We start from the raw sequence: 18,658 nt of genomic DNA, 5'->3' as shown, positions 1-18,658 counted from the left end.
TTTCCTCTTGATCAAAAGCTCTGATCTTCTGAAAACCACAGGTTAGAGACAGGCGTAGTTCAAAACACATGAGAATCTCCCACTCTGGGGTTTGCTTTGTACGTGAGCCAGGGACCTCGTGGCCTGAGTTCTGGAAACATTCGCGTGCACGCGTGCGTGCGCGCGCGCACGCACACACACACACACACGTCTCCGCAGCAAATGACACACACAGATGCCAAAGTGCTTAAATACAGATTTATTGCAAACCGACACTGGAGAGGGACTTCGCAGGCGGGCACCCTGCTCTCCGCGGACCTTGGCTGACAGAGCTCAGTGGCCAATCTGCGGCGGCCGCGTCTAGAGAGAGAAAACACGCAGGCTGCACCGGCTCCAGGGCCCAGGCCGGCAGCGAGGGGCAGAGGACGCCCGTGAGGACAGCCCGCCATCAGCCATGTGGACCAGCGCCTCGGCCCGGCCCGCCACTCCCAGACGCTGGTGAGCCACTGTCACAGCAGGCGGGGCGAGCAGAAACGCAACACTGAAAATAATGTCGGGCAGAGGACGACAATGGACCAGAGTCCACAGCTCCCCAGTCTCTCAAGTAGCTGGGGTGCAGGAGCACGCCCCACCTTGTCACACCAGAAGACCCTCACGGCGTGGCCCACGGGCCCAAGACCATTAAGAACAGTTCTCACACTAGACGCTGGCGACGTAGGACAGGCGTGTACATCCTGGGGGCCCCAAAGACGGGTCTCAGCAGCTCCATGACCAGCCTCAGTGCCAGCTACAGGGGACAGAGCTCTGCGCCCCCTTGGCGATACCCCCATACCAGCCACCTGGTGTCTGCATCTCCCTTGACGGCACCAGAGCCTCCTGATGCTTCCCAGGGACTGGGTAGGAAATATTCAGGAAGCCCCCCCAATTCTGGCCTCCGCGAGCCACAATCTGCCCCCACATGACTGACGAGCCAGCTCCCACCTACTCAGGTGAAGGGGGCAGATTCTGGAGCGACCATCACCCAGAAAGGAATCCTTCTCAGCCCCAAGGGCAGAGCCACGAGGGGAGGTCCCAGGAGACCTGCCAGCAGACAGCCCGACAGGCAGCGCAAGTCCTGGGTGCGGCTCAGTCCCTGGCGGGCAGAGCAGAGACAGGGGGAGGGGCTGCCGCGCTCTGGTCTCTTGAGGGCACCTGGTCGGCTCTTTGACAAGAACCGGGTCCCACGAGAAAACTTCGAGGACAGTTCCTGCTGCGCCTGTGGCCACTCGGGACTGTGTCCCCGCATCCAGAAGCGGTGACCCGGACCCCACTTTCTGCTGCTCCTTGACGGGGATGAGCAGGCAGTGGACGCATACAAATGCCAAGCGAGACCACACGCACATGTGCGCAGGGAGAGGTCAAGGCTAGGGATCCCCCCCACCCCCCCGCACGTCAGCAGCTGGCCCAGCACCCACTCCCCGCCCCCAGCACGAGGAAAGCAAGCAGAGCGTGCGCACGGCAGCAAGAGGGGAGCGGGTGGCCGGCGTCCCGCTCACCCCGCGCAGCTCCCAACAGTCTGGAGATGCAGGGCCGGGCGCCGCGGGTTCGCCCTTGAGAGAAAGGATGGCAAGGGCAAACCCGCCAGCGAGTCCCTGGCAGGAGGGAGCCGGAGGCACGGCCGCCACCCCGCCTCCCGGCCGGCGGGCACTTCCTTTCCTCGGCGCATTAAAACTGCACAGCCCCCGGGGAGATGTTGAACATGGCCGGGTCGAATCGCTGGCCTCGGAAGGGGGAGCCTTCAGCATCCCACCCCTTCTTCAGCATCTCATGGACTTTCTACAAACAGAAAACAGACACAGAGGTTAACGCACGGCCCAGAGCAGGACTCGCTCTCCTCCTCCACACGAGGACCTGCTGCCCCTCTCCCCCGGGGCCCCGCTCCCCCACCGTGAAGCCCAGCGTGCAGCTGCGAGCGCGGCAAGACGCGCCAGGGGTAACGCATCACGGCCGACCTGGTGCGCAAGGCCGCGCTGAGGGCCTGAAAACCAACGCCAGCCAACACAGGCCCCCCATCCACCCTTCCTCTCCGACTCCTGCCGCCCCTTTTCCAAGAGCCCTCCCCGCCAGCCACTCTCTGGACAGGAGCCCCATGTGAGCCCTGACCGCAAGCAAGGGGTGTGCACCGGGGTGTCCAGGGCCGTCCAACTCCTCCTCCCCACACGGGCCCTGCCCCTAGGGAGCCACCAGCCAGTCCTGCTGACCCCCTGGCCCCACATTTCCTACTTCTCCCAGGGACCTGCTTCCCTCCAGTTCAAGCGGCCACAGCCCTGTGACCCTAACACCTCTGAGCTTCCCCAGATCGGGCTCCCCCAGCACCAGCTCCCGGCACAGTCCTCCTGCCTTCACGCTCCTGTGGTCCGAACCCACTCCCCACACGGTGCTTCCCTCACAGCCGTGTGCGAGGACAGTCCACATTTGCATGCATGCCTCCCCAAATCCCTGCCGAGCCCGAAGGAGTCCTGGACAGCAGTGCTGGTGCACCCGGGCGAGGGGCACCCAGCCCCCCCGGCTCCTGCGTGTCTATTCAAAGTGCCCAGAAAGCACCGCTTGGCCCAGCACTCATGTCCCCCAGGGCCGCACGCTGCCCCCCAACACATGGCAAGTCCTTCCAGAGTCCCTTTCCGACTCAAGGCACAGAGGCCTGTCCATTAGACTGCAGCATCTTTAAAGCTCTTCTCTGGATACGTCCCCATCAGCTGTCTGTCCCTGGGCCTGTCGGTGCGGGTCTTCTGCTCCCCATGTGGGCCTGGATGCCTGGCCACTTCCAGGCAGCGGCGCTCGAGCCCTTCCGTGGGGCCCAAGCTCACACCCTTTCTTCTGGTGCCCACGGGCAGCTGTCCCGTAATGGACCGAGGCAGCTACCCAATACCCACAAAGGTGAGGCCTCCGTCCGCAAACTCAGCTGCGACAGCCGAAGACACAGGCCACCTCGGCCCCTCCAGCCCTATAGGCCCAGGTGGTCAGGGAGCCCAACCGAGGGACACTTCGGAGACTTGGGGCAGGAGGACAGACGCAGGAACCAAGTCGGGATTCAGGTTCCGGCCCTGCTGCCCGAGCCACCAGGCCACCTCGACCACGAGCTGGCGCCAGCACCCGACGCTCCTCTCAGGGGCGCTGGTGGAGCCCATGACCCAGCCAGCCCTGCCCAACAGCTGTACGGTCAGCGCTCCCTGAGCGACCCTCGCAGGAGCAAGGCTGTCTGCATGGGGCGTGTGAGGAAAGGGCAGCGGGAGGGACACTGGGGTGACCAGTGAGGACACCCCGGAATCCCGAATGGCACCGGGGGGCTCCTGTGTCGACACAAATGGAACAAACAACAAAGCCCCTCCCCTGCGAGGCTCGACCTGGCCGGTGTCCATCACACTGGGGAACCAAAATGAACGTGAGAAAGTGACCCTCTCTCCCCTCAACAGCCACTCTTGGGAACACTGAGCACAAGGAAGAATGAACACACCTGGCGAATCCACATTCCTGGCCCCAGCACGTGCTGCGCGGTGCGGACACCCTCTGCCCACGTGGACCCCTCCTGCCCCCTCCACGCTGGCCACCCGACTTCTCCGGCCTCTGACGTTCCGAAGTGACTCGGAAGGAGAGGGCTGTCTGGGCACAAACCCCCCATACACCCTCCCCCCCAGAGGGCTGGGATCACGGGCGACGTCCCAGATGGTGACAGGGGACAAGGCCAGGGTCACCCAGGAGGACCGCATAGCGTCCCCCACTGCCCCCGCCCAGCACACCCTCTCACCAGCTCGTGGCTCTGCGGCTTGCCCTGCAGCTTCTGGTGGTAGTCAAAGGTGAGCCTGTCCAGCACGGCGTGCTCCTCCTCGTCCACCGTGGCCATGGAGCGCTCCTTGTTGATCTTGTCGATGTCGATGTGCTCCTCGCCCTCCAGGACGGCGCTCCACCAGTACTCGCCCACCTTGTTCAGGCTCACCTGGGACATGCAGGCAGATAGCGCTCCGTGTGGGGGCAGCTCTCGTTTCCCCCCCCCGGTTCTCTCAGGGGCCGAGGACCCGCGTGCATGAGCACCCCACACCTGCTCAGCGGCCGGGACCCCAGCCCGGCCCCCACCCCATCCTCCCTGCACCGCCGGGGATAGGGAGCCTCTGTCCCCATGCTTCTGCCCGACCCGGCCACCTCACCCACTACACACCTGAGGACCTCCCTTTGCCTCCAGCATGGCCCCCGGGGGTCAGGACAGCACACGGGCGGGGCCCCCGTGGCCCAACTCCTTGTGGCCAGTGGCAGAGCTCCTCAGGGGCCAAGAAAGGACAGGTGGGCGGCCCACTGTCCCTCACACTGTCCACTTAAGTGTCCAAAGGCACGAAACCCCCAGTCCCGCCCTGAAGGCCAGGAGGCAGGGCGGACAGGACAGGCCTGCAGCTGGAGCAACTCTCAGTCAGACCAGCCACCCGAGGAGAGGGTTCCTGGCCAGAGGGCAACTGTGACACCACCAACCCGGAAATGGCTCCCACAAGTGACATCTGTGAGGACACCACATGCCTGAGCCCGCCCCCACCGGGGGTCTGGCCCTGGCCACCACAGCCGGGCTCCATCCTGGTCCCAGAGAAGGACTCGGGGTGTTGGCATGGATACAGGGCAGGCTGCACGGTGAGAGGTGACCGGGTGACAGCATGGCATCAACATCTGCAGGACAAAAATAAGCCTCCCCCCGGCCAACTATCCCCGTAGGTGCGGGGCGTGAAGACAGGAGGGCTGAGACCGCGGGCTCGGAGAGGATGGATTTCTCCCTCCCAACACCATGGTTGATGTTTGGGTTGGATTCGGTTTCCAGGCACTCCGCTCAGCGGCTTCTCACGGATTTTGCTCCCCAGTTTGTGTGCAGGGACCTGACCCGGCCCTCCGAGACCCCAACGTTGAGAACGCGGCCCACCTTCGCCTAGGTGTAAATCTATGTTCTACTGCAACGAAAGCCTTCCAAGGGGGAGGGCATTCCCGGGCCCGTTACTCCTGGAGAGTGCTCCGAGGCACTTACAGGCCGCTCTGCCTCTGGGGGACAGGAACCCTTCCGGCTCTTTGCACCTGTAACCCCCCGTCATCACCCCTGACGGGAGCTCAGCACACACACAGGAGTCAGCGCCTTACACAATTGTGCAGGGCTAAAGGCAGAGCCACTCTGGGGCCATCAGCCCCCTCTCCCCACAAGGGCACGGACAGGGACAGCCCCACACCGCCAGGGGCCCTCCCGTGTGAAATGCCAACCACACACAGGTCTCTGGGCAGGACGGGCTGACCCTGCAAACAAGGAGCTACTGGGCCTTGCTGCCTGCACGGGCCCTTTGCCAACCCAACAAAGATCAAAATCAGCCAAACATCACCTTTAAAAACACTGCGTTTTGAAGTTAAACTCACGTAACACACAGTCGATCGTTCTAAAGTGAACAATTCAGTGCGTTCGGCGCACTCGGTGTTGGGCAACCACCACCTGGTTCTGAACACTGTCCTCACCCCAAAAGGAGCCCCGTGCCCACGAGTAGCCCCTCCCCACTGTGTCGTTCTGCTTCACCATCCCCCACTAAGCATACTAGGTATCCTTCTGTGCCCCCGCTTCTTGCACGCTGCATGTTGTCCCCATGGTACGTCCACGCTGCAGTGGCCCAAACAAGAGGGGTGGGGGAGATGTCCCCCGAACGGCGCTCAGGGACCCGGGTCTCAGGGAGTGGGATGGTTTCACATCTGGTTCTGATTTTTCACTTTCACACTTTGTTACTTCCTTAAAAACCAGGTTTGCAGAGACGTAGTTTTGCACTTAATAAAATTCGGCCATCTGAGGGTACGTCCGGAGTCCCGACACACGTGCAGCCACACTGCCCAGCAGCCACGGTCGCAGGAGGGAAGTGGCACGCTGCTGTGCCTCTAGTTCCGTGACCAAAGACGTCGGCCGTCCTCCTATGTGCTCACTTACCATCTTGTTTTTCTGAACATTTCATTTGAAATAACTTCAAACATACCTATGTGTCTTTGTCTTAGGCTCCCCCAGCAACATGCTACCCCTGCTCCGTCACTGCATGTGCGTTAAGGACACGCATAACACGTGGTAAGTTACACCATCTTTCCCTGAACCACCTGATACTGCCTCCTCCCCGGGGACAGGGACGTTCTTTTCTTTAGGAGAACTTTCCCTCCTGCACAGGATCCAGGCTGGGGTTCCAAATGCACCTTAGCACTGCTGTCCCTGCTCATCTGGAAGATTCCACAGCGTTGCATTTAAAGACCGTTCTGCATTTGAGGTTTGTCTCGTGCTTCCTCCTGATTAACGCCAGCAAGGCGCCCCCAACGGCCTACCGCACAGGTGATGCCACACCCCGCCCAGCGTGTCACATCCACTGGGCCTTCCTCCCTGAGCCCATCTTCCCCACGATGGCGGCAGGGCCCTCCTCCTCCACGGTGGAGCCGTTTACCCCCCCGTCAGCACCCACTCCCGGGTGCCCGGCATCTCGGCGGCTCCCACTCACTCCCATCCCTAATAACGCAGGTGTTGAGAGTATCCTCACTAATCCGCGCCCCTCCTTACCCGGCCTCCCTCCAAGATCCTCATGTCGACCTGGTCCCAGGCCTCGAATCAGTTTCCCGAAATGTCCTCACAGAAACTTCAAACCCCGTGTGAATGAGCTCCGCACCCCCACAACCTGTGCGATGACTCAGCAGCCTCGGCCTCCCCCTCCTCCCTTCGTGGCAGAACCGCGTCCAAGCAGGGCAGCCACGTGCGTGCCTGGCGAGGACGGCAGCTCCCGGCAGCAGCCCTCCAGACAGCGGGGGCCAGGGAGACACCCGTGGGAGCCATGGACGGTGCTTCCAGGGAGGCGCCCTGCCATGAGGGCAGACGACGGGAACCTGCTCCCCACAGGCACCTCCGTAAGGAGGACGTGGGTCCGCACCCAACCACCAACCTTTGAGCCTGCCAGGCGCCGCTCCACGATGGGCAATCTCCTGGTGTTTCGTGCTGTCAACGAGCTTTTTAAGCTCACAGATTAGAGCACTGCATGAGCCAGAAAGAACAGGGCCGGGGTGCGGTGTTGGGGGGGACAGGCGCTGGAAGCACCGGCCGTGTGGAGCGTCGTCTGGAGGAATGACCCTGCGTCCCCTGGAAGCAGTTTGCTAGTCGTGCCCAGCACCTTCCTGCCACCCCCCGGAGCTGGAGCTCCTCCCTGCCGGGACTCAGGAACTGCCTGGGGACGGCGCCACAGTGCTGACCGTCCCGAGAACTGCCCAGGGTCCTGGGAGACAGGAGCGCCGAGGGCCTGCAATCCATTCCGTGGACTGGTTTCCAGGATTCTGGCGCTCGCCAAAACGCTGAGGTTACTGAGCCCATACCTGGGGCAGAAGATGCGCTCTCTGTGACTCTGTGGTCGCCAGCGAGGAGACAGCAGGAGAGCACTTCGTGAGAAACGCGCATCCTCACCAGGACACCGAGAGGAACAGAGGAAGGAGTGCGGGCGGGCCAGCCAAGGTAAGTCAGGAGCGGCAAGCCCAGGCTGGCGGCCACACGGGGACCTGGTGACCCCACAGACACACGGTGCAGGAGAGCGTCCCCTGGCAGACGGCCAAGGACGACCGGGAGCCTGCAGCTCCGCCGAGAACCGAACTTGAGGAAATGATCTAAGTAAGTCATCTGAGGATGCGGGGGCACAGCCCACACGCACACTCTTGGTGCGCGGCAGACACATGCTCGGCGAGTGCGACGGCCAGGCAGGGACCAGCCCGGGAACAGCCTGTCCCCCGCTGACCGGCCCCGCCTGGGGTGCAGCCTCCGCCACCCGCAGCTCCGAGCCCCCACCCCGGCACAGGGGGCGTCTGCACCGCTTGGGGGGGGGGTGGGGAAACAAGGACAGGGCGCGGCTGCACTTCTGGGACAGCACGGCACGGGGGAGGCGCTGACTTCACGTCTCTTAGCCGAGGAAGGAGCCCAACTGAGAGGCAAGAAGCCTCGTTTAACATTCTCAAGTGTGGGAGGGAGGGAGGCAAGAGCTGTCATCCGGTTTTAGCTGCCACCCCTGCCTGCTCTGAAAGCCTGCAAGGCGTGTCTCATGCGCATCCACTCAGGCGACCAGGGTGGCTGGGAAGCTGGTGGCGACGCCCGCTGGGAGGTCAGAGGCACGGACCAAGGACTCTGGTGAGGCACCAGGCAGCTCTGGGGTCACCCCTGGTGGTCCAGGAGGCCCTCACAGCAGTCTTGACACTCGGGACCCGTGTTGGTACCCAGGGGCAGCCAGGGGCCTTGACTCTCTCCGTCTGGAGGCCGGAAGTCAACGTCGAGGTGTAGCAGGGCTGGGCTCCCTCCAGAGGTCTCTCGGGACAGGCCGTGGCTGCGTCTCCCCAGCGTCTGCCTGTCTTCCCGTCACTCCTCCTGTCTGTGTGTCCTCCTCTGTCTCCAACCTCCCTCTTGTTCTCTCGTAAGGTCCTATTCGCAGGTGCCAGGCTCTGGCGAGGACACTGGAACCCTTTCCAAACCCCTGCAGCCCTTGGGACAGGGGCCTTTGACCGATTTCCTCAGTTGCCCAGCACAGGACCTGGCCCTGAACCGTCAGCAACCTACAGACGTCTGGGGACGGACCAACCAAGGCTCTCAGCCTCATCCTAAGGGTCTGGAATGGAGTTGCCGTGTGGCCGATGGGACTACCGAAGCCAGGCAGTGCTGAGTGGAGCTGAGGCACACGGCAGGTGCGGCCGGTGCGGCAGCTCCACCGCCCGCCTCCAAGGCACGAGGGACTGGTGCTTGCTCCCCGTGGCAAATGCAACAAGGGTCTTCGTGTGTCAGAGCAACACGCTTGCTCAGCTACGATATCATCTCCAATATACGACCCCAAACGTACCCAGCAAATGAACCACGAAGCCCAGAATACGGCCCGTGTTCGGGAGGGGAGGCAAGGAGAGGGCAGGCCAGCTGTGCCAGGGCTGTGCCGACGGGCACACTCGGGGGAGGATGTGCAAGTGGAGAGGCCCTTCCACACGCAGCACCAGCTGCTGACGGGCAAGACTCCCCGAGAACTGCAGGCAGGAACCCGTCCAGCAGCCATGCACCCGAGGGCTCCCACAAAGACCCTGCTGGCAGGGGCTCAGCGGGGAAAACTCCCAGAAGCCATGTTCACGGGCAGCACCAACCGCACCTCCGCCTGCGAGCGGCTCTGCGTGGCTGAACTCCCCGAGCGGCAGGTGCCTGGCGAAAGCAAACTAGAAAAGTCAAAGGCAGCAGGACACAGCGCGGGCAGATGGGAGGAAGGCCCCCCCTGGCTGCGCACACACTCCTCCCCACCCCCTCCAGAGCACCCCGCAGCTGGAAAGCAGAGAGGGAGGGAACAGGCGGGCTCTGGGGCAGGGGTCAGGCTCCACCTCGAGCGAGTCACGTCCCCATGCAGCCTCCGCATCCCCGTCTGTAAAATTAGCTTCTGGAGAGTTAAATCGGCCCAAGCGAGCTCAGACATGGCAGCCGGGATGACAAGGACCTAACGGTCTGCCACGAGCCACAGCTGTGTTCAGGTCTCGCACACAAACACACAAAAAGGCAACATGGCCACGAGGAAGTCAAAGTCACCTCTACCAACCAAAGCCCCTCCAAGACGAGCTACCAGATCACCAGAGCCACGTTTCCACGACAGTAATGGAAAGTATGGGTGATAACCCTGACGGACGCCAGGCAGCGGCTGGGAGCCCTCAGAGCACCAGTGAGCTCTCGGCCGGCCCGTCCAGGCAGGGACGCGGGTTCACACATCCTGGAGGTGGCATCAAGGCACACTGCGTGCTGATGGCTTTCCAGATGTGCTCCTCATGGGAGCAAAGCGACGACGTGCCCTTGGGACTCCCTCTGGGGCGCTGCTTGGGAGCCACTACCACCCCCACTGTCCACAGGCAGCAGCACCCCGGATCTCAGATCTCATAGCCCCACCAGCACAGGATGAGCTGCCAGCTGCTGGGAGGCTGGGGGTGGAGAGGAGACCCTGACTCTACCTCCCACAACCCTGTGCAGCACAAATAAGGCCATGACCATGAAGGCATTTTGCAAATTGGAGGAGCCTGTGATACGACCGGCCAATGGGCCGGAGCATGGGGAATGGTTCAGGTGTACTGGGAGACAGGGAGGCAGGGCATGATGGGAAGAGGCGCTGAGCCCCAGGATGACAACTGTCACACTCCCACGGAGAGAACCAGGAACCTCGGAAGGGCAGGGAGATGCAAAGCAAGGTTCAGAACAAGAGCGGGGTGGACTTGGCCTGTGCCCCGCGACCTGGTGTCTTCATCACACAGGGGGCCCCATGAGTGCTCCCCAGCACCCCCGCACGACAGACCCGTCTTGCGCCACAGCCCTCCGGTCAGCACAGACCGGCTGGCCCAATGGTCCCCATCCCGCGAACATGAAACTGAAAGAAACATTTTTCCTTCCTTCCTTCCTTCCGGGCACATGTGAAGAATGGGTCTGCGTAAAATCCTGAGGTTTTGTCCAGAGACCTGGTCTGTTCCTGCTGACCTGCACCCTCTCACCAGACCCTGGTCGGGCACCCTCTGCCAGAGGAGGCCTCCCTGGGCACTGCCCCCTGCCCAGGCACGAGGCCCAGAGGAGGGGGATGGAGCCACTGAAGACGCCAGGAACGGTAGCACTGCAGCACTTTGCTCGGCTTCTGCAGCCCCATGGAGCCCAACCAGCTGAGATCCCCTCTGTCAAATAAGCCGGTCTGTTTGAATCTGTTAACTCTGCATCCTCCAGCAGGACATCCGTGAAACTCAACCTGCCTTTCAATTTTCCACTCATTTGGTTCTGCCTCAGATGTAGCCAGGACGCTGGCGAGTGGAAGCCTCTGGGACTGAGAGGAACATCCCTGCAAGCACAGCCGCGCTCTGCGGATGACCCCGCAGGAGCTCCTCTGTGGTCACCACATGCGGTCACCATGTGGGCATAAAGACAGAGGACCATGAGTTTCATGTTGGTATTCGCTCCGCTTCAGAGAACCAACTGGTGGGACCCCAAGGAGCCAAGGCCAGCAAAGGTGCCCCCTGAGCTGTGCCCAAGACAGCAGGAATCCACGCCCCCGCGGCTAGAGGATAAGCCTCACGGCGGGTGTCACCCCCACCCCCTCCCGGAGCTCCGACTCCCACACTCACCAGGACGCACTTGCCAGGCTCCAGGCTCCAGAGAGAGCTCTCAGTGTTGACCTTGTGGGTGAACTTCCCTTCCATGAGGACATGCTCGCCATCCTCCTCCAGCACAGCCACCCGGATGGAGCTGCTGCTCAGGGCCACCGAGACCTGGAACAGAGCAGAAGGGAGTCACTCTCTGCTGGGAAGGGGGCGCCCAGCACGCTCCCAAGCAGGACCTGGCCGCAGACCACAGGAGAGCAAGATGCAAGGCCAGCCTGGGGGTCTGCAGACATTCTGGACGAAGAGAATCCTACCGACCCAGTGACACTGGAGGCAGCCCGCGCACCGCCGTCTCCTTCAAGTAAACGTACTGGAAGTTCTGTTTCAATGTGCGTAATGATGACGCAGGGAAAACTGCTCATTTTCCACGGAAATCCCTTTTCCACTAGGGGAGACCAATGCCCATGGCAGAAGGCAAGCATGGCCGGCGCAGGTGGGGGTGTACCTCCCAGCCCCATCCTGCTGTTGGGCCTCGTCAGCAGCACAGTTCCAGAGGATGCCCAAAAGGGCCGAGCCCCCACACCCCCCACGCTCTGCCTCCATCCATGAGCCGTTGTGCCTTCACCGGGAACAGTAAGGCCGGCTCCTCTGTTCCTGAGAAACCCAGCCTCTCAGCTCACCATCCTCTCCCTGGGGACTCTTGTCCTGGACAGTCTCTCCCCTCTCCCCACTCTCCTGCACCTGTCTCCACAACCACAGTGGGACCTGCTGGGACCCTGGCCTGCAGCGTCCAAAGCTTCTGAACCCCTGGAGGTTCATCAGATCAGTAACTGGAAGAGGAAAGCACACAGAAGTCCTGTCTCTATTCCATTTCAATTCTTCAACTCTAAAATGTGTGTCTATACTGCAAAATCTTTTTATGACCACATCTGCATAATGCGTGCATTAAATGAACAGACACAGGAGGGGAGAACTCAGGCCGAAGGGTGGGGCTCCATCTGCTTTTGTTTGGAGACGACCCTCCCACGTGGCTTGGTAAGTGCTCATTAAACACTCATAAAGCATTGAACAGAAACTCTCAAAGTCGGAGAATATTCGAGCTCAGCTCCTATAACCTAATTGTATTGTAAATCCCTTCAAGCTAAAGATGGGCAGAGGAAGGGGTGCTGTTCCAGATTTCCCACCATCAGGCGGCTCTCAGGCAAGAGGGGAAGAATTCCGGAACTGCGCCAGGAGCAGGGGGATGGGGACAAAAGCGCTGCTACAGAGCAGAGTGACCCACGGCCCACACTGTGCCCACACGCAGGGGCTGCAGCGTCCTGTGCGCACAGCCGCCCCTGCACCCAACCTCTGGGGGTGTCCTGTTCACTCGGCCAGCTCCACAAAGACACGGGCACAACCCGGGTCTACTCGGCATCCAGTGGCCAACTCAGCAGCGGCCTTGGCATGCTTCCAGACGGTGTCCCTGACCATGAACTTGGATGTGCAGTAGAGGCGCCCCAGGAGCAAGCTCACTTTAATAAAATCCTCCCAGCCAACTTTATATAACATGATAATTTCCAAATTTGGGCAAGCTTCTCACACTGCGAGGCCAGCACAACAGGGGATGAGCCAAAGCACCGAAGGGGACCCAGATAGGAGATGTTTCCAGTTCAAGATGTCACCCTGGGAAGGGTGATCGTGTCCCAGCCTCTGTGACCCAGAGAAACGACAGGAACAAATAAAGAGAAAAACCCCAGACAGTGTAAGGGAGGGAGGAGGAGGAGGAATCAGGAGACAAAGGAGAGGAGTGCTGGGACAGACCGTACAGAGCAGGGACGAGTGAGTGGTCTGCTGGTCTGCCTCTGGGAGCCTCAGCTGCATGGGGCTTCCGGCTGGCAGTCAGCAGGTAGGGAGGGCGGGAGCAGAGCCGCTCAGAGTCAGCCCTGGGACAGCTGTGGAAGCCCCGTCAGAAGGGACGGGACCTGCTGTGGGACAGACCGATGGGGGGCAGTGCTCCAGAGACACTGACCAGCAGTCTGGGGGAGTGTGTGGGCGGCCGGCCCCGTGTGCTGTACGTAAGGCTGGCCGGTCGACCCTCAGCTCTCAGCAGCGGAAGAGGGACAGGCCTCAGACACTCAGTACAGAGAACCAGCAACACCGTCCCCTACTCAAGGAATAGGGAAAATACGTTTTTTAATTAAAAAAAAAAAACAACTAACGGAATTAATAATGGCATCCTTAAACCAGCAGCATGAAAAAACAAAAACAAAGAGTACAGAGCGAATGGGAAAAAAGGCAATTCTAAAATATTTCCAGTATATATCCTCAGAGAGGTGTGAGAGGCGTGACTATGGAACCAAATGAAATATAAAAATAAAACAATCACACACATACATAACTTAGAATGAAACACACAGAACCTAAACAGAATCTGCAACAGAAAGACTGAAAAACAGTAAAAAAACATCGAAGTAGAGACAAAGACCGACCCAGGAGGTGAGGGCGGCGTGCCGGAAACCATCCCTTCGGACAAAACCCCACCAAAGAGCTGCTCAGAAGGAGTAAAACATAACACACACAAACCATGGACTTGTAACACTAAGAATTCAAAATAAGGCCCCCAAAATTCCAAAGACCAGAGAGAAAAGTTTACTCACAAAGAACCTGAATGGAAGAGATCTCTAGAAACAGTAACACCAGACATAAGACGACAGGGAGGCAATGCCTTCAATCTTCTAAGGGGAGAATTTTTTTAAAGTTAGATTTCCATACACACCCAAACCATGAGATAAAGGAAAGGAAAGTTTACAATAACTACATTTTAAGACATTCAAGAATCCTGTGTTTACAACATACCTTGAGAAAGTTCCTTGAGGCTACAGCCCAGCAAAATGAGGGAAAAAACCAAACCAGAGGAAGATCTGGGAGAAGGAAGCCAAAGGCACAAACGTCCAGTAGGAAGGTCAGTGGGGCCTGGACCTCCCGCACAGCACGGTGACCGCAGCTCAAAACACAGTAGCGGGCAAGCGGAAGCTGCTAAGAGAGGAGAACTCCAACACTCTATCACACACGCAGACACGAAACTTTACGTACGGTGACAAAGGAAACTAATCTTACCATGGCGACCACTGTGCAATACAGACGTCAAAGCTGTATGTTATACCCCCGAAGCTAATACAGTGTTCTATGTCAATTATATCTTGATAAAACAGGCAGGGGGGACGGAAGAGGAAGATGCAAAAGGGATCCAAAACACTGAATTTAACGTAGAGCCGTGAAAGAACGCTCCAGGATGGACATGTACAGCAGAACTGCAACATAATTGGTCCAGGCTGGAATCAGAGATGAGAAGACTTCAGGAAAAGTGATTTCTAGACAATACACTGTGCTAGTGAGTCTGGGTGATTTGGACATGATGACGAAAGGATACTTTTTACAAATTAAAAAGAAAGCAAGAAACACCAGGAAAACAAAAAGCTACACAAGAAATTTCTGATCTGAACGTGAAAATAGTAGAGTAACACCTCCAAAAAAGCAACATGAATATTGGCAAAAATTGTCAATATGTGTTTTCCTCTGAACTCTGGAAACTAACCAAAGGTTTGCAGGAACCCAGAGAGCATTTATTCAAGAAAAACAAGCTTTATGACATGTTAGCTTACCCTAGACCCACTCTCACTCTCTAGCCCCTCGGTAATCCACATTCCCAGTACAGCCCGGCAGCCATCAGAGGACGCACAAGGGAGCTGGAGCGCCTTCAAAACTTCATTCCCAAAGAACTCTGACTACTTAACCTGTAGGATGGTTCCCTAGAAGACCCCACTTGTTATGCTGTTTTTATTTTTATTTATTTATTTTTAAAGATTTATTTATTTATTTATTTGACAGAGAGACAGCCAGCGAGAGAGGGAACACAGGCAGGGGGAGTGGGAGAGGAAGAAGCAGACTCCCAGCGGAGGAGCCCGATGCGGGGCTCGATCCCAGGACCCCGGGATCACACCCTGAGGCAAAGGCAGACGCTTAACGACTGAGCCACCCAGGCGCCCCTGTTATGCTGTTTTTAAATGGACCCAGAAAAAAGCCTCTTCCCCAGGGAGTGTTTGTTAAAAACAATTAGACCAAGTATTTTAACTTCATAGCTGACTGAAATAGTGGAAAACAGCTGAGGCGAACAAAAGCAAAAGTTGTGGAATATAATATCCATGGAGGTTTTGAAAACTTGGACCCATGAATGTGCAGGCTATGCGCAGGCTTAGAAAAAATCCTTCGGTGAGGCCCTAACCTCTCACCACTGGCCGACTTTGATACTCTGCATGAATAAGTGGAGGGTAAGGGAGAATTTTCAACTGCTAGGCTACGTGTTAAAGGCAGGCCCTAACACACATACGGAGTCCCTTGGGAGAGAAATTCACCGGTTCTAGGTATTTCACAAAGTCTGTCCAATCACTTGCTGATTGCTAAGTTCACCAAGCAGAGACTTCACTGGCCACATACAATAAAGAATACAGACTTCAGAAAATCAGCTCAGGAAAGGCATCTAACAAACAAGAGCAACTACATCAAGTACCAACAGCATCAAACCATGAGGAAAAGGGAGAATCTGAGTTCCAGAGTCGCCACGTTGTTATTTGAAATGCCTAATTTTCAACAAAAAATTAAAAGACTCACTAAAACAAGAAAAGATAGCCCATGGACACACGGAACAAAAGCAAACAACAACATGTGTCCCTGCGGAAGTCTAGACATGGACTTAGCAGAAATTCTATAAATGAGCTACTGTAAACATACTCAAAAAGCTGAAGAAAACCATGTGTAAATAACTAAAAGTATGAGAATAATATCTCATGAAGAATATCAATAAAGCAATACACATTACTTTTTTAAAAAACCAAATACAAATTCCGAAATTTAAAAGTAACCGGGGGGAAAAAACAGAAGCAGAAAATCTACAAGAGGGTCTCAAAAGCAAATCACAGCAGTTAGAAGAATCAGAAAATCTGAAGACGGGACAAACGAGATTACTGTGAGAAACAGAAAGAATGAACAGAGCCTCAGAGACCTGAGGGACACCACTAAGCACACCACAACGTGCACAACGGAGCCACAGATGGAGAGGAAAGAGAAAGAGGGTAGAGAGAATATATGAAAGAAATGACAGAAAACACACACGAAGCTCAACGAATGCCACGTAGGATAAATTCAAAGAGATCAAGACCTAGATGCAACAAAATCAAACTGTCAAAAAAGCCAAAGCCAAAGAATCTTGAAAGTAGGATGAAAAGCAACTTCTCACACAGGAGGGCTCCTCAACGGGAATAACAGCGGATTTGAGGAGTAACCGCTGATTTGTCAGGAGAAACCATGCAGGCTAGGACACCTGCGGGTTCAGCCGGTGAAGCGTCTGCCTTCAGCTCAGGTCATGATCCCAGGGTCCCGGGATGGAGCCCTACATTGGGCTCCCTGCTCGGCTGGGAGCCTGCTTCTCCCTCTCCATGTCCCCCCACCCCCCGCACTGCTCCCCATTCATGCACACGTGCTCGCGCGCCCTCTCCCTCTCTAATAAATAAATAAATAAAATCTTAAAAAAAAAAAAAGAAACCAACCACGCAAGCTAGAAAGCAGTGGGAGGGAGTATTCAAAGGGTGAAGGGAAGGGGTGTCAACAAAGAAGTCTTTATCAGGCAACACTATCCTTAAAAGATGAAGGAAAAATTAAGACATTCACAGATTTAAAAAACAAACAAACAAAAAAAGCAAACAAAAACCAACAAAACCCTGAGAGAATTCATCCCTAATAGGCCTATCTTTTCTTACACAAATCCTGCAAGAAACCAGAGAGAGTTCTTCAGGTTGAAATGAAAGAATACTAGATAGTAACTTGAATCCACGTGAAGAAATAGAGAGTGCCTGTAAAGATAAATATAAAAGACTGTGTAAGTGTACCTTTTGTCGACTCTCTTTCTCTCCTATTTAATTTATAACAACTGCACCAGAAAGGAGCAGAGAACAGAAGTTATCATATAAAAGCCAATTCCGGGTACACATTAAAATTAAGTCGTATTGACCTGAAATAGATTGTAATCCCTGGGTGGCTCAATCGGTTAAGCGCCCGACTCTTGATTTCGGCTCACATCATGATCTCAGGGTCATGGGATCAAGCCCCACTTGGGCTCCACACTCAGCAGGGATTCTGCTTGAGATTCTATCTCCCCCTCCGCCCATCCCTGGCATGCTCTCTCTCTCTCTCACTTGAAAAAAAATCTTAAATAATAATAAAATAAAAAATAAAATACTACACTAGAAAATTTCTATTTAACATAGAAAGAAAAAAAAGAACAAAAAATTTCAAAACTTACTACAAAGATACAACAATCAAAACAGCACTGTGGTACTGGCATAAGAATGGACATACAGATCAATGGAACAGAATTTAAAATTCAGTAATAAACCCATACATTTACAGTCAACTGATTTTAAACAAGGGTGGCAAGGCAATTCAATGAGGGAAAGAACAGTCTTTTCAATAAATGGGTCTATGACAAATGGATAGACACACGCAAAAGAATGAAGTTAGACAACTCCTTCATACCTTCCAAAAATTAACTCAAAATGGATCAAAAATCTGTATGTAAGACCTAAAACAGAAGAAAACAAAAATGTAAATATCCATGTCCCAGGATTAGGTAATGGTTTCTTAGATATGCACAAGCAACCAAAAATAAATGAATAAATAAATTCTAGACCCTATCAAAACTAAAGATTCTTGTGCTTCAAAAAACACCATCTCTTAAGACTTGAGTAAAAAGAGGGGCGCCTGGGTGGCTCAGTCGGTGAAGTGTCTGCCTTCAGATCAGGTCCTGATCTCAGGGTCCTGGGATCGAGCCCCGCATCACCCCACTTCAGGCTCCCTGCTCAGCAGGGAGTCTGCTTCTCCCTCTGCCTCTGCCCCCGCCCCCTACTCGTGCATGCTCTCCCCCACTCTCTAATAAATAAATAAGTAAATAAATAAAATCCTTAAAAAAATTAAGTAAAAAGACATCTCATGGAAAGGGAGAAAATACTTGCAAATTATCTGAAAAGGGTACAGTATTTACACTTAGAACTCTTACAATTCAACAATGAAAAGACAAACCAATTTTTAAAAAGTCAAAGGACTTGAATAAACCAATTTTTTTTTTTAAAGATTTATTTATGGGGCACCTGGGTGGCTCAGTCGGTGAAGCAGCTGCATTTGGCTCAGGTCATGATCCTGGAGTCCCAGGATCGAGTCCCACATCCGGCTTCCTGCTCAGCAGAGCCTGCTTCTCCCTCTGCCCCTCACCCCACCTGTCCACTCTCTCTCTCTCTCAAATAAATAAAATATTTTTAAAAATAATGAATATAAATAAAGAGATCTGTTTTAGAGAAAGAGTGCAAGAAAGTAGGCATGTGTGAGTGAGGGGGTACAGCGAGGGAGAAAGAATCTCAAGCAAACTCCCCACTGAGTGTAGAGCCCGACCCAGGGCTTGATCCCACAATTCTGAGATCACGACCTGAGTCGAAACCATGAGTGAGACATTTAACTAAGC

The 18,658-nt window shown here is 55.8% G+C and overlaps 1 protein-coding gene across 2 annotated transcripts in view; it reads right to left on the bottom strand.

Moving 5' to 3' along the window:
* Positions 1–223: 223 nt before the first annotated feature.
* The window catches only part of NUDCD3 (NudC domain containing 3), a 61,505-nt gene continuing 43,070 nt past the window's right edge, over positions 224–18,658 (bottom strand). Inside the window, exons 4-6 of one of the 2 annotated variants that reach the window (XM_057304274.1) lie at positions 11,134–11,277; positions 3,764–3,952; positions 224–339 (exon numbers count right to left, since the gene is read on the bottom strand). In XM_057304274.1, the coding sequence (XP_057160257.1) occupies positions 313–339; positions 3,764–3,952; positions 11,134–11,277 (360 nt within the window). In that variant the 3' untranslated portion in view covers positions 224–312. Of the gene's footprint in view, positions 1,795–3,763; positions 3,953–11,133; positions 11,278–18,658 lie in introns of both variants that reach the window. The other variant, XM_026502541.4, reaches the window with a different exon arrangement.

The sequence above is a fragment of the Ursus arctos genome, unplaced genomic scaffold (assembly GCF_023065955.2).
Source record: "Ursus arctos isolate Adak ecotype North America unplaced genomic scaffold, UrsArc2.0 scaffold_3, whole genome shotgun sequence".
Classification (NCBI taxonomy): domain Eukaryota; kingdom Metazoa; phylum Chordata; class Mammalia; order Carnivora; family Ursidae; genus Ursus; species Ursus arctos.
Note: the sequence above shows the minus strand (reverse complement) of the source record. Positions and strands in the feature narration are given on the sequence as shown.